Here is a 16,835-nt window from a genome sequence, read left to right on the forward strand (position 1 = left end):
AAATAAATCAACTTTGCTGAAATCTTTTGTAATTTTCTTAAGTGAGCACCAGTTCCGGAATTTTTGCCACAGACCTCGTACCTAATGTGTTAGCTGAAACGGGTATGTTTTAGGTTAATATTTGATTCTTTGGATTTCCAGCCATCAGCTTTAACCTTCTATTTAATACTGAGCTTATAACTTTTAAAAATGGGTACGCATAGGAATAGAACTTACCTTCAAATTTTGATCAACCTTTTCCTCAATAGGGGTTGCCATCTTTGTGTTGATCTTCATATTTTCTGCAATAAAAAAATGAACGAGAATTAAAGAGGAACTCCAAACTTCTGTATGAAAAATAATTTAATACTCTCAAGCATAGCAAACCCAGCTTCAAGGAATTCAGTGCGTCTTATCTCTGATCTAAATTTATTGCGTACAAAATGAGGTATAACAAAACAATGACACAAAATCGCTTCTAAACTGTATGAACTCAAATCGGTAAATGCCAATTAAAAAATCAATAAACGAAACTTTGTCGCTGCTTGTGTAGTATAACGCAAATGGATCTACATACATTAGGGTGTCACCTTCAAAAATCGAGTTTTTATGAATAAAATTTTGCGATTGCAGCTGTGGGAATGCTTCAGAAACAGGGTACTCGGGTTGCTTATGAGTTAAAACCAAGCGATGTTGAACGTCGTTTTTTCACCTGTGAACAACTGCTCCAGCGGCAAAAAAGGAAGAGCTTTCTTCAACGCATCGTGACGGGTGATGAAAAATGGATTCATTACAGCAATCCAAAGAAAAGAAAGTCATGGGGACTGCCCGGGCATGCTTATACGTCGTCGCCTCGGCCGAATATTCACGCTGCGAAGGGGTTATGCTATATATTTGGTGGGACAAAGTTGGTATTATTTATTATGAACTGCGAAACCATCACTGGGGATCTCTATCGACTTCAATTGATGCGATTGAGCCGAGTAGTGTGCGAGAAGCGGCCGGAATACCCGGAGAGGCATGAGAAAGTGATTCTACAGCATGACAACGCTCGGCCTCACGTTGCCAAGCCCGTTAAAACCTACCTGGAAACACTGACATGGGAAATTCTACTCCACTCGCCACATTCTCCAGATACTGCGCCGTCTGGTTATCACCTGTTCCCATCAATGGCACATGGTCTAGACATCACAAGATGGCTTGATTCTTGGATAGCCTCAAAAGATGAACAGTTTTACCGCGACGGTATACGAGATCTACCAGAAAGATGGGAAAAAGTAGTAGCCAGCGATGGGCAATACTTTCAATGATTCACTTGTAACCATTTTTTTAGAATAAGGTTGTATTTTCATAAAAAAAACAGCGAGAACTTAGTTGCGCACCTAATATTTTTTCTAAAAAGTCATCTCGTATGATAAAAACGATGGGCTTAAAGGTCTGTAAACAAATTTGTAAAAACGTTATTAATTTTTTTATAAATGTTAATATTTACATAAGCTGTGTCGATTTGAAAACACCTTCAAAAACAGCTTGGAGGTTTTTATAAAGGGTGGTGAAATTTCAATGGCCGATGTTGAATGTGAACCACACCCAAACGTCAACGACACCGTTGGACTTCTTTGGAGTTATTTGAAAGAAAAGGTGTACCTAGATAAGCCAGCAACAATTCAAGAGCTAAACGATGAGATAATTCGGCACATTAACGGCATAGAACCTCAATTATGCCTCAACGTCATCTAAAATTTGGGCCATCGGATGGAGGTGTGCGGCCGATACCAATATTATCATAATAAAAAAAAATGAAAATAATTTCATAAAAAATTTGTATTTTATTCAAAATCAACACCGGCCCTTGAAACTTAACCACCCTTTATATAAAACTATAAATTTGAAAATATTTTTTCTGAAAAATAATTTCAGATCATAAAAGCGATTCAGCTCAAAAGATCTGCACACAAATTTTTAAAAATTTTATCAACGGGCTCAAAATGATGAGACTTTTGCGGGTACTTGCAAAGCGGTGTCCTTCATGCAAATCTTAGTATTTTTCCAAAATGTTTGGCGAAAGTCTTAAAATATAATACACTAGCAAACCTGGCCCCCTTCGCTGGGCACACTAAAATAGAATAGATATGGTTTAGAACAGAAAATATATGGTTTTCATATTATTTATTTCTTTATTCTTTATTCAAGCGCTTTGGCATAAACAATATTTTTTGTTTTTCTATTTGTTTTTGAGTAAATATAAAATATAAATTGAAAATCAGGAAAAAAGAAGATTGTTTTTAAATTTCAAATCAACGCATATGAATAACTAAGAAACAATCGTCTTTTTTCCTGATCATCCATGAATTTTTCGTTTCAATTTATATGTTTTATTAAGCATTGGAGCTTTTTTAACCATTATCCATTTATATTAAAAAAAAAAAAACGAAAAAAATTGTGTTTTCCACGAACACATAATTTCATTCGGATTTCACATTAAATTCTCAAATTTCGTAAGAAATTATTCACTGTTCCAAAATCCACTCCAAAAAAATTCACAAACAATTTTTACATGTTGCACTTACGTTTTTTCCTTATGGCATATAAATATTGACACATTGTAACTCACACTGGCAATTTAACAGTTCAGTTCCGCCCCAAGCGTTAAAAAAGAAAGCGACATTATGGCTGGCTCAAAAGAACGCTGTACCCGTAGCCACTGCTCCGAATTACAACCAAACTTTACGAAACCCATTTTCAATACTTACTTAACAATGTGCGTCAGTTTGGTTTAATTCGGTGCAAAGACACGGTGGGTCCACGTTTTGGCATATATTTCGAGACCCTAGTCATCAATAGGTATAAAAATACCCCGTATTGAAGCACTCATCAACAGCTTTCATTTGATACCCATATTGTACATACACAACCAAAGGTTACCCGGGTCCACGTTTTGACCTATATCTCGAGACCCCAGTCACGGAGCGGCATAAAAAATACTCTGTACTAAAGCATTCACCAACAGCTTTCAATTGATACCCATATTGTACATACACATCCGAAGGTTACCCGGGTCCACGTTTTGACCTATATCTCGAGCCCTATCTACCAATAGGTATTCAAACTATACGGAAACCATCTTCAATACCTTCTTAACATTGTGTATAAGTTTGGTTTAATTCGGTGCAAAGACACGGCCGGTTAGCGAACACGCACAAAAAGTTGACTTTATTTTATATATAAGATTTTTTTCAGTTTGTGTCCGAAAAATCCAAATATCTTACGGAACCCTATTTTTTTCCAAAATAAAATGTAGTCCATGTTACTCTTGGATAATGTAGTTTTCGAATGGTGAAAGAATTTTTAAAATCGGTCCAGTAGTTTTTGAGCCTATTCGTTACAAACAAACAAACAAACAAAGTTTTCCTCTTTATAATATTAGTATAGATTTCTTAAATCCGGTGGAAAACCAGTACTATTTTTCTTTTGCATGGTGCACCTTAATGCACATTTATCTAGCGTCATAGTTTAAACATTCATATGCTTATACAATGTACACAAACACACATACAATGTTAGCTTTCACTTGGAAATGTCAGCAGCAACACCAGCACCGAAAACATAGCAACACTAATCACTAACCACCTACAATTAATTAAACAGACTTAAAACAAAACGCCCAGCAACAATGTAGCTGATAAAAGCTTACAGACAAGCGTGGCTGTCAGTCTCTCAGTCAGTTGAGCAAGGCTATTGACAACAAGCACAAAAGGCTTGATAGATAGGCTAACAGTCAGTCAACCAGTTACTGCTGCGGCTGACATTCACTGCCAATTGCTGCTTACTCTTGCTTACTCGGCGATTTTATTGCCGTGTGTACTGGCGCATAAACTACACCATTGTATCCCTGCTTAAATACGTAGCGAACTTCTGCCAAGCTGCCGAGTTTTGTGGTCGAGTCGACCACAGTGGTTGAATAATGGTTTAAGAAGCGCAAAAGTGCAGACAACAGCACCTATTTTTCTCTGCCGGCACTAGCAGTAAACATAGCCAACAAACAAAGATGCAAAACAAAATAACATTGCGAAGTCTAAATCGCTAAATCAACAAAAATAAAAATATAAGAGTAAATAACAAGCGATGGTGCGTATACGCCCTGTGGGTCGCGCCAACTTTAGCTACGTGTGTGCTAGTGCCACAGCCTTTGTTTCTGCTTGCTCTCTGTGGTTGGCAGTTGAATGTTTCAAAACAGTGAAAGAAATCAATTAATTTAATAAAAGCAACGCACCATCGAAGCGCAACGAAATCAGATCAGATCGCACACAACCTGACTGCTAGCGGGGTTAAGCGGTGACCCGCGGCAATAGACACCAATATGGTGCCAAGGTAGTTGGCAAGTAACGCGTGCCAATAAACTTGAAGATGCGCCGACCGCACCTGTGGCGCGAGTTGTCTGAGCTCAGAGGCAGTGTTGGCTTGTATATGCGTATAATTCGAATCGTTAAACGCAGTTAACAAGACTTGACTGCGAGTGTCGTTTAAAGAGTTCAAAGGTTTCGGTAAACTGGAGATTGAATTGAGTTAATAAAATTATATAATAGCTGAAAAAGAGTTCTGGCATATTTTATATACAGAATTCATATTTTAATAAGAACACAGGTTAATTTTTTATAAATAAATCACAAAAATATTTTTCGAAATGACTATTTTTATTTCATCATATTTTTTAGCCTACGGCATTTATTTATACCTTATGTTCCACCTAAGAACCATGAGAAAATATAATATAAAAAGGGTGATCAATTTATAGGTATCGGATTTTAAATTGAAATAAAACAACGAAAATGCAAACTGATTGGGCAATCTTTTTTTATTTTTGTGTAGAACCATTCATGACATTTACTTTTTAAAGATGATCCTTTTCAAATATTGGCCGCAACTACGCCGTAATACGGCTTTCTGTGACTACCACTTTTGAATGATTCGCTGGAGGTTTTCGATCGGTATCTCGTGAATGACTTTCGTAATGTTGGCTTCCAATGCCTCAATCGAAATTGGTTTATCCTTAAAGCATTTAGACTTTACATAGACCCCCTCCCCCCACAAATAAAAGTCCAAAGGTGTGATATCACACGATCTTGGTGCCCAATCCACTGGTCCCAGATCAGAGATTAATTGCTCACCGATACGATGACGCTGTATATCCATTCTTTCATGGGCTGTATGGCAAGTTGCGCCATCTTGTTGTAATCAAATGTTGTGGAGATGTTGTGGGCTTCAATTTCCGACATCAAAAAGTGGTTTATCCTGGCGCGATAGAGTTCGCCATTCACTGTTACTTTGGTGCCAGTCTCGTCTTTGAACAAATATGAGCCGATGATTCCTCCAGCCCATAGGTCGTACCAAATGGTTGTTTTCAATGGATGTAATGAATGTTTATGAATGGCTTCGGATCACTCTTCAGCCGGATTAGGCAATTTGGCTTATAGAGTCATCAAGCCGAATATGGGCCCCATCGCTGTACACCATAAGTTGAACTGAGCGCGCTATGAACACTTTTCACAGAGCGTCGATTTGAGTAATACAATTCTACGATTTGTAAACGTTGTTGAGGCGTAAGTTTTTCCATGATGAAATGTCAATGAATACTGAAAATTGTATGTAATTAGTTTGACAGTAGTCACGCGTGATCTGTCAAAAATACCCTCTGGGAAAATGTGCTTCTCCTATTTGTGGTGCGCGTCTTGATGTTCTTCCACAAATGGAGAGTCTTACAGTTTAAAGCCGAGTCTGAACAAAAAATATTTTTTATGAGTAGCTTTTCCATGGCAGAAATTCTCTCGAAGGTTTGCCATTGCTTGCTAAGGCGCGACCTCTATTAGAAACAACTTTTTGTATTATTTTGCTGTTTTATGGACGGTGTTTCGAACCTACGCGCTTTCGAATGGCAGTCACGCACCAAGCCATTCATCTACTGCTGCCGCATGTATTCTCAAAATATTTGACTCCAAATTGGCGATTTCTTCTGAAATGTTTACTTTCACGACCTGCTGGTTTTTATGGTTTCCTGAAGAAAATACGAGAGTTGAGGAAAACTTAAGAAAAGTAAGAAATTAAACCCCGTCAGATCGGGTGTACTGAGCCGCCAATTTAAATGTCTGGAGTAGGAAATCCCACTGTCCGAAAATTGGAGTTTCAAAACTTCCTGTTTTGTGTGAACTGCATCGTGACAACGTGCAAAAACGTGGCTTTCGATACAACTCCGCGAATTGTAAGGATATCAGTAAAAGTAGTAATTACGTTTTCACTACAAATACTGCACATACGGTCACAAAATCGAAATTTTTTCTTCACTCATCTTATAGTAAATCATTTCAAGAATGTTGTGTCAAAATTTTAAGTGGATCGGAGCAGAACTCTCAAAGTTATAGCCTTTGTAGGCACTCTACCTCGAATGCGGAGCATCGATAATTTTTCAGAGTCATTTTTTCAAACGCGTTTTTCCCGAAACGACTTCTTAAAAGTCGGTGCCAATCACAACTCCGAAACTATTCAACCGATTCTTTTCAAATTTGGCACACGCTTTCTAAATCAAAAATACTTCCCCCCTACACTGTTTTTTTTTTATTTATTTTTTTTTTAAGGTTGTTTTTCACTTACAAATATGGCGAAATTTTTCGCCAAAAATGCTCGTTTTACGTTTTTTTGCCACCAAAACTACAAAAATGAAAAAAAAAAAAATTTATTAATGTTGGGGGAGCATTACGTCATACTTTAACTGAAAAATTCGACTTTTTTAGTTTCAGATGATTCTACGACGAATGCCGATTGGCACCGCAGAGCACCTCTGGAATAACATATCTCCAAAAAAACTCTGTCATGGGCTTATTTGTCAATATTTTATTATTAATATTTTTTAAAAACTTATTGAAAAGATGTACAATAACATGCAACTGATTTTATTAAAGTATCTTAAGCCATATTTCTGTAAAAAATTCAAAAAAACAAGTGTTTTTTTTTAGCGCTAAACCCTCTACAATCGTACAGTGGCCGACAGAAGTCTACGTACACCCCTCCCTTTCATTGTTTACAAAGTACAAACACTTTGCTTAAAAATGTGTTTATGCAATTTCATTTGAAATCTTTTTCTAATCGACTTAACTAAACAAATTCATTATTTAACATAAAACAACGCCGTTATGCTAAAGAAACCCAAAAACAGCGTTGACAAAAGTTTACTTACAGAACCGGTTTCCTAGCTTCTACTCTGATATCTTTTGTTATGATAACGGTAAAATACCGTTTGTCTATTTCTTTCCTTTTCTTATGATTGTTGCTTTGCTAATATTGATTTTAGTGGCAATTTGAATACCTGAGCGTCTACAATGGCTCCTCGAAAAGAAATATCAGTTGACGTTGGAAATTTAGTTATTCAGAAAAGGAAAGAAAAAAATCATATGGCGAAATTTCAAAAATCTTAAACTTAAGTCGTGCAACAGTCCAGACTATTGTAAAAAATAGTGGTTCCACCGAAAATAAGCCGCGCAGTGGCCGCCCGAGCAAACTATCTTCAGAGAAGTGGACAAAAATCCAAAAGTTTCTGCTCCGAAATTGGTCGAGGATATAGCAAGCTCAACCAACAAGTGTGTTCATCCAAGAACAATTCAAAGAGCTCTGAACAAAAAGGACTTTCATAGTAGAACACCACGAAAAAAGCCTCTTATTTCTGAAAAAACCCATAAACTTCGCCTGGGGTTCGCTAAAGCACACAGGGTAAAGGGGATGGATTTTTGGCAAAAAGTTTTGTTTACAGATGAGTCGAAGTCTATATTCGGTAGCAATGGAAGAGCCAAAGTGTGGAGGAAAAAAACTGCTGCACTGAGTCCGAAGAATTTGGTATCAACAGTGAAGCATGGCGGCGGCAATGTAATGGTTCGGGGAGCTTGTTGCTGCATCTGAAGTTGGAAGATTAGTATTTATTAAAGGTAATATGGATCATTGTAAATACAAATAACTATTGAAAGTCAATCTGAAATCTTCGGTGGATGATTTGGAGCTTGGTCCAGGTTGAGTCTTTCAACAGGATAACGATCCAAAGCACACAGCACACATTGTGAGGGATTGGCTGCTTTACCATGCTCCAAGGCAATTAAATACACCACCGCAAAGACCAGATTTGAATATTATTGAACATGTCTGGGAAATTTTAGATCGAAAAATTAGAAAAAAATCCGATTTCAAGCGCTTCAGTACTCAAAGAACGACTAATAGAAGCTTAGAACAATATAACTTCTGCAGAGTTAACGAATTTCGTCACCTCGATGCCACGACGGCTTCAAGCTGTAATTGATGCGAATGGTGGACCAACTAAATACTAAGAAGCAATACTACTTTGAGTTAAGTGAATTTTTTCCCACTGGAGTAAGATATTTGTGTACTGTATGTAGACTTTTGTCAACGTTGGTGTTAGGTTTTTTTGCCATAGCTTTGCTATTTTATGTTAATGTATGGATTTTTTTCAGTTCATAATGATTAGAAAAAGCTTTCAAATAAAACGGTAAACACATTTTTCAGTAAAGTTTTTGAACTTTCAATCCAGTGGAAATGGGAGGTGTATGTAGACTTTTGTCGGTCAATGTATATTGCCGGTTTACATCTTTTATATCTCAAATCTATACAGATTCGAAGATCTGTCCTCTCCTTAACTTTTGTAATTTTCATTATGAAGGGAAACTTTGACTGAGCTCCCTTTCTGGGAAAATTAAAACTTTATTATTAAATAAATAAATAAGCATTCAAAAATATTTCCTTATTCAAAATTGTTTCTATTAAACTTAAATTGCCGTTGAATTTCGATGAAATACAGCTGCAAACCATCACATGCCCACCGCTGTGTTTTTTCATCGGTTTCAGGTGCTGTGGTTTTAGCTTCTCACTATGCCTCCACCAAACCATAACTTTCTTGTAACTACCAAATAAGTTAAGTTTACTCTCATCTAGGAAAATGACATCATTCCACCAAGTTTCATGATATTTTATGTGCTCCCTTCCATTCATATATGGTTTTTTCAGCTACTCGGCCATTATAAACCTTGGATTTCAGGACACGCTAAATGGTTTGGGGTCCTATAAGAAATGTATGGAACGGGCTGTTTACTTTCAGGTCGTTAATTTGATTTGCTTGCCAAAATGTCTGTAAACTCAATGCAAGCCACGGCAAAGTCTACATATATACAAATTCACGTTATTTTGTGAGAATTACGCATATTAAATTTCATGTTATTTCTTAAATAATTACGCTTTAACAATCCCTTTATTTTTACTTATTTAAAAAGCGCCAGCAAGCAGCCAAAAAAGAACACACATTTTAAAGTGTCTGTGGCAAAACAAAAAGAAATTTAGAGCGACCCCCTCAACATGTAGGGCCACATCTAGAGCAAAGCCCAGACATTTGCTGAATACACTTGTGCCTTGCTTTCACTATTTCACCATAAACAGTTGTTTTTTAATTGTCGCCTTTGTTGCTATTCTTAATTTATTTATTGTCCTGAACGCTGTTGAGACCATTGTTATCGGACACTAAAATTTTCATAAGGCCTTATTATGACATAAGGGCGCTTTCGCTCAACTACAAACTGAGGTACATTCACATACATATATGTATACCCGCTCACATATCCGTATGTATGCTTGTAGTTTCGTAAGCCTGTTGGCTTGTGTGTGTGTTCATCCTTTTAGGTTGTTCGCCTATCTTCGGACATGGTGAGATGTTTGTAATACTTTCAGCGCCGCACTCTCGTTTGCATCCAAATGTAGGTCAACGGCAACACATGCGCTGGCATAAACATGTGTTTGTACATACTTAAGTGGGGTGGACATAGAGCGAGAGACAGAGAGAGAGGTACAGCAAGCAGTGAGTTTGTAAACTTTGGCAGTCACGCGTTTAGTGATGCTCTGTGTACATGATAGTTGTTGTTTTTACTATCTATACCGAGTAACAACACGTACAGCCGGAGCAACACCAATACATTAAGCTCATTCTTTGATGAAAACTGTGCACAGTACGATTTGTTTGAGAATTGGCAAGTTGACTGCCAGCTTCCAACGACAAAGAAGTTGTGCTAATTTGTAAAATGGCGACTTCATGTCAGGCGGAGGTTAATTGAGCTTGTGTGAAAAGCGCCAGCACAAAGCGAGCTCCCTACAACGTTGGCGCAGAGTACGAGTATGTGCGAGTGTGAGTGCACTTTCATAGTCGTACGTTGGGCTGTAGTAGAAATCTGAATTAGAGCGCCTCCAGGTCAAGTGATATTTTTTTTTTTAATTTTTTCTTAAAATTGGTTTATTTGTAGACTTGAAGTAAACTGAATGCCTTTTTTATTCACATTTTTGAAATTTCCTTAATTTGATATGTGTCTTGTTCTTTCTAAAACTTTTTTAATTTTTGTTTAATTTTTTAGTACCAAGTATACTTTCAAAGAAACATTTCTTAGTAAAATTCTTGCAAAAAATTTTTTGTTTTGTCAGTTTTGAATGGTTGACCTGGCTCGACGTACGTATTTGAATACAACTCAAAAAGTTATTGGGGCACCACTATGAAAATTTCAAGGATTACTGAGCATAGTCTTAGCTATTAATGATAAAAAAAATTCGAACAAATCAAATAGGGGTATTTTTTTCAAGTAATAAAAAAATACGAAAAAATACTAAAAGGTATTTTTCTCAAATGATAAAAAAGGATTGAATAAAAAATTCGAACAAAGTTTGGAACAAAAATCCACACATCTTTTACAAACTTCTTTTTTTTTAATAAATTCTACAAAAATGTTAAAAAGAAGCGTAGATATTTGACTTCAAAAAACTCCTACCAAAATTATCAACATTTAAAAAATTTCAAAATTACAAAAAAAATAAAAATATTACTACAAATACACAATTATTTTCCAAACTATTTTTTTATGTATACTTTATTCCTAAAAAAAACACATTTTACAAAAATGATGAAAAGAACCGCAGATATTTGACTTTAAAAACAGCGATTCCACAAGGCAATACCAATAAATCCGACGCCGGAATGGATAGCACTATAGTAGGCACAAGCACTAGCCAGGAAACGAAAATAAGCGCCAAAAAGTAGGCATCAAAAATATATTTCCTACAAGTTTGCACCAACAAACAAGTGCCAAAAAGTAGGCATTGTTATTTCTCACTAGAAATTAGCAACCACAAGGAAAAACTCAGGAAGAATAGCTAAAAGTGTATCAATATAAGATATACATAAGGTACAGCTCTCTCTCTCCTTTTCCTCTAGGTTATATCTTTTTTCTTTCTCGTGGAACGAAAATGCCCAAAACGTTGCATGGTCTTGAAATTTTACTCTCCATTTTCGCCCGTCCATCGAAGCCTAAGAAGTTTCACTTCAAAACTCCATACCAAAATTTTCAGCATTTATTGAATTTCAAAATTATTCAATTTTTTTCAATTTACCGCTTATTACTTTTTTCATATGACAAAAAAACAAAAAAAAAAAACAAATTGAGGAAAAATACACAATTCTTTTCCGAACAAGTTTTTAAGGAATATTTTATTTTACAAAAATATTAAAAAAAACCGCAGATATTTGATTTCAAAAACTCCATACCAAAATTTCCAGCATTTAATAAATTTCAAAATTACTATTTTTTTTCAATTTCTTCTTAATTGGCGCGATAAACGCTTACCGGGTTTTGGCGGAGTTTAACAAAGCGCGCCAGTCGTTTCTTTCTTGTGCTAACCGGCGCAAGTTGGACACACTAAGTGAAGCGAAGTCCTTCTCCACTTGCTCTTTTCAACACAGAGGAGGCCTTCCTCTTCCTCTGCTACCACCAGCTGGTACCGCATTACCTGTACTTTCAGAGCCGCATCAAATACTTTTTCAATTTACTTCTTTATATTTTCCAGCCTATAAATAAATCACTTTTCTGAAAAATTTGAGTCTATGTCCAAAATACGTGGATCATTTGACTTGGAAGCGCTCATTAGCCAATAAATGCGGTAGTACTGAATCAGAATTTACTAAATGTTAGACTTTCGTCTTTTAGAGAGTCCAATCTGTGGCCGCAACAGAGTTTATATCCTTGTTCATTCCGCTTGGGAGCGTAGAGCCTGGACAAGACTCCCTTGCGGGTTCCAGTCCAGTGCCATTCTCGTGGTCTAAGCGTGTGACCTATCCATCGTCACTTTCTGCGTTTTTTGTGCCATAGGATGGGTTCCTCACTTGTTGATCTCCACAGCGCGTCTTTGCTGATGGTATTCGGCCAGAATAGTCTACAGATGATGCGGTGGCATTTGTTGACGAACAATTGTAGCCTCTGTGTGATGGGGTTGGAGAACCGCCATGTTTCACTTCCGTGCAACAATACTGTTCGAAGCTGTAAGCTGAATATTCACAGTTTAGGGTGCCTGGAAATTTGCGAACTTGCCCATACAGTATGCATTCGCCCGAACGCCGCCCTTTCTTTGATTAGCCTGCAGTTGACATCTTCAGGTAGCAGAAGCTTTCGACAAATTCCACCTGACACCTATTAACCGCAGTAAATCATTATAGATTTTGCTTTATTGTGGTTGACTCTCATAGCCTTTGTGTTTTCGATGTTGACCGCCAGTCCGATAGCGCGTGTCAGCGTGACTCGTGACTCGCTTTCGCTTGCATGTCGGTGATTTTGTGAGAGAGGAGGCAGATGCCATCGACGAAGTTCAGGTCCGGTTGTTATTGTAGCAGTAATACAAGCCCTGTCAGTGTAATGAATATTACCGGTCGTCTTCGTCTAACTCATCTAAAGGTAGGCCCAGGAAACATGTTGTTTCGACAGGTTGGGTCTAAGTTGGGTTTTAGATGAGTGGGTTTTGAGGGGCATGTGAAAAGGTGGTTAGTGCCGTGCGAAGTGCCTTCACATGCAAGACATATGTTTGGTATGTAGGGATCAATTCTGTAGGAGTTTAACCTGTTACAATATCCAGAACGTAATTGTGCCAGTGTTACGCGGGTCTCACGGGGAAGCTGGAGTTCTTCATCTGCTGTAGGTGGTGATTGGACTAAGATTACGGCATTCGGTGGTCGGGAGCTTAAGAACCTGGGGATGACCTCCCGATGAATGTCGTTTATTATTTGTCTAAACACTGTCTGGTCCAGTAGATGTCTGCTCCTTTTGTCCTGGTCCTCAAGATGTCGGGTGAAACTCCACACGATACCTCTTTTGTGCAGCGTCAATTGACTCATGTCGTCATCTAAGACGTTGACGAAGAGAAGGGGCGGTAGGGGACAACCTTGCTCTACGCCTGCGTTGGTGATGATGCCGCAGCCGATCAGCTCCACCAATAAGAACGTACGTAAGCTGTCTAGATTCTCTAAAAAGTTGTTCTTCAGAAATCTGAAGCGCATTCTTTGGCGGATAGACTATTCGCACAGAAAGAGTTGCATGAACTCTAACTTGCCATCACTCCCCATATCTATAGATCTTATAAAAATTATCATACGTTACTCCGCGCCTGGCGGGCGATATACCTATAGTCCGCTGCCTAGTTAGTATTCTCGTGAGAAGTTGCATATTTAGTTAGTGAGATACTCTGTGGGTGCCCGCTTACTGTTAAAAGCGTTTTTAGACTTCTGCTCAATCTGCGAAGAAAAGAAATCAGACTTCCACGCAAGCACCAGATTCCACAAGTTCTGTTTCAGACCCTTCCCTCGTGCACTTGTTCGCTTCCTAATTTCCTGAAGGACCACTATATCCCGGAACACCCATCATGCTTACAGACCTTACTGGTATTTCAATTGCATTGTACTAGTCGAACCAGTTGAGCCATGCTATGGAATAGTAGCTGATTATTTTAGACACATTCGGTTTGACTGTAGGGTAAATTGATTCAGCAGATGGTTTTAAATTCCAAGTGTTGCGAGTTTTTACGTTGCGCCTTGTCTTTCTCTGGAGCTGATGAAAATACGAGAAAAATGATGTTGCCATTGATTTGAGACATCGCCGATAGAGGCAAACTTTATCTTTGATAGGCTACTTGAATTAGTGGATGTGTGAGTGTATAATTTGTGGGCATCTGTGCAATAGGGTGGCCCATGAAAAAGGAAAATACTACTGTTTTTCCATCAGAAGTAGATAATTTATTATATGTATTTTAAGACTTTTATATTTAAAGCCAAAGTACTTCGGAAAAATATTAAGATTTAAGGAAATTGAACAAAACTTAAAGTACTGCCAAAAAACTCGTTATTTTGATTTCAGTGATAAGAATTTGTAATATTTTTATGCGACCTTTCAAGCTTAAGTTCTGCTGTCATCGGAGGTGATTTTTTGGGAAAAAATATTCTTAGAAATTAATTTTACCTACTAACGGAAATTCCAATTTTTTTTGATGAGCCACCCTAATGCACAAGTAAGTAATGTATCAAAGACTGTACTTTTATTTTTTGTAGTGACAAGAGGACACCTAATATCATATGAAGAATCCACTATCCACTTCGCACTGCTAAGAAAACGTTCTTTATTGCAATAATTTTGACGCCGGAAAAAAACTGGGTCAACTTTAATGCTTTTGTTTGTTGCTAATAAATAATGAGAATATTAAATGGGTAAACATTTGTTTTTTAAGCTGCTACATTAGAAGTACTTGGAGGAAGCAGCATTTGAATTGACTCCCAACTCATCTCGCTACTAAGGACTTCATAAGTTATCCTAGCGAAGGCGGGGCAGACGCCGCCTTATCCTCACCAAGGCGGAGCTACAAAATGTGTTGGCATGCATGCCAATCACCTTTAAGTGGTAAATAAAATCAATTACTGAGTAAAATATTCACCGAAAATGGGAGCGCTTTAATTTGCTCCCAGGCTAAGGGAAGCATGATCCGAGCTCGCTTTAACTAAATGATGAGGCGTGTCGTATTCTCATGTGACTAGGCACCCAGGGTAAAGCAAGCCATTACAGCCAAGTTAGTTAAGACATGCATTTCATTGTCGAACTACTTTGGAAGCAGCTAAAGGGCTGACCAATGCCTTAACTCTCTCACTTCCTTAGGAGGAGTAAGTTACTGTAGCTACCTCTACTCCAATTTTATTTCTTTATTTCGTTTTTTCAGTCTACAAATAATTCTTACAGACTATATTAGATAATTTTTAATTATTAGTTAAAGATTATAAACAATTGTTGCCTAAAATTATATAAACTTAGTCTAAAGTCGAGGCTAGGATAATTGTTGCAGAATCGAATGCATCTCACCATTGGTTCATTGAGGGCATAGTTAGTTCTATACCGTTGATCTACAAATAAACGAACCTGCCTTAAATCATGGTGCTTTGTTTGATATGTAATTAAACTCACAACAATTTATATTGAAATTTAAAAGATTATACACGAAGAGAATCGAAAAGTAGATTCGTCTGTCCTCAAGGCCTTGCAGTCCAATCAATTTGCGTCTGCCTATATAACTAGGGAGCCGTTTAGGCCAGCGCAGCTTACACAACGCATATTTGGTAAAGACTTTTTGGACTCTTTCAATCTTATTTATATGACATTGGTAGAATGGATTCCATATTAGAGAACAATAATCTAGTCGGCTTCGAATTAAGGAGACGTAGAGTGCTTTCAAAGTCAAGGGATCTGAAAAGTCTTCCGTATTACGACGTAAAAATCCAATCATAGAAAAAGCTTTAGAAATAATATAATCAATATGTTTCGAGAACGTAAGTCCTGAATCGAAGATTATGCCCAAGTCTTTGATTTCCTCTTTCCTACTAGGTATAATATTGTTCAAAAAGTAATTATAGATGAATGGATTAGGTTTCTTCCTGTATGAAACCACGCAGCATTTGTCGATATTCAAGTGTAGGTGGTTCATGGTACACCAATTTTGAAGATGTTTGAGATTCTTTTGAAGATTGGAACAATCTTCAATACAGCTGATTTGTAAAAATAACTTAACATCTTCTGCAAACATTAAGCATTTTACATATTGAAATATTTTAGGTAAGTCGTTTATGAATATTAGGAACAGAATTGGCCCACAGTGAGTTTGGTATTCCAGACCAAGCATTAATTAATTATGTAGATTTAGACGATGCTATTTTAACGAATAATTTCCTTCCCGTAAGGTAGCTTAAAAAGAATTTTAAAAATGTTCCCTTAATACCGCATGCACTCAGCTTCTTAATGAGGATAGAATGGTCGACTTTATAGAATGCCTTTGAGAAATCCGTGTAAGCTACATCTAGTTGTGCGCGATTTACAAAAGCGTTAAAAATATTGCTTGTGACTAGTGCCAAATTAGTACAAGTGGATTTTAAGGGGACAAAGCCATGCTGGTACTCGCAGATAAGATCACTAATACGACTTAACATTTTAACTTTGAGAATAGAATCAAATAATTTCGAAATGGTGCTTTGTTTAACTATTGGGCGATAGTTGCATACGTCATTTCGGCTTCCTGACTTATAAATTGGCGTGATTGAGCATATTTTCCAAGCATCTAAGAAAATCGATTTGTTAAGACATTTATTGAAGAGAATTGAGATCGGTTTCGCTATTGAGGTGGAGACGAGTTTAAAAAATACGGGGCAGAAACCTCGTATACCTCGGCTTAGATTGTTGAGGCATATTCCTAAAGAGAAAAGTGAAACTTGTCTCCGTTGACTTCGCATTCGCAATCACCCGACTCAACGTCTGTTATCAGTTTTGTAATAAGGCTAATACCCAGCCTCAGTGAACTAGACGTTGCAGTATCTCTTCAGCAGTGGCATAAGTGGCATACGTAATAAAAGTGCAAGTCTATCTCGGTTTCTGCCATCAGACATTATGTCGGCACTCGTTTAGTGTCAGAGCAGCATTTGA

The 16,835-nt window shown here is 37.3% G+C and overlaps 1 protein-coding gene across 2 annotated transcripts in view; it reads right to left on the reverse strand.

Moving 5' to 3' along the window:
* The window catches only part of LOC129243667 (gamma-1-syntrophin), a 242,349-nt gene that overhangs the window by 173,093 nt on the left and 52,421 nt on the right, over positions 1 to 16,835 (reverse strand). For both annotated transcript variants that reach the window (XR_008582333.1, XM_054880859.1), the window contains one exon: positions 217 to 281. Coding sequence is in view for 1 of the 2 variants with exons in the window: in XM_054880859.1 (XP_054736834.1) it covers positions 217 to 276 (60 nt within the window). In the remaining variant the exon portion in view is untranslated. The remainder of the gene's footprint in view (positions 1 to 216; positions 282 to 16,835) is intronic.

Source organism: Anastrepha obliqua, chromosome 4, assembly GCF_027943255.1.
Source record: "Anastrepha obliqua isolate idAnaObli1 chromosome 4, idAnaObli1_1.0, whole genome shotgun sequence".
Lineage (NCBI taxonomy): Eukaryota > Metazoa > Arthropoda > Insecta > Diptera > Tephritidae > Anastrepha > Anastrepha obliqua.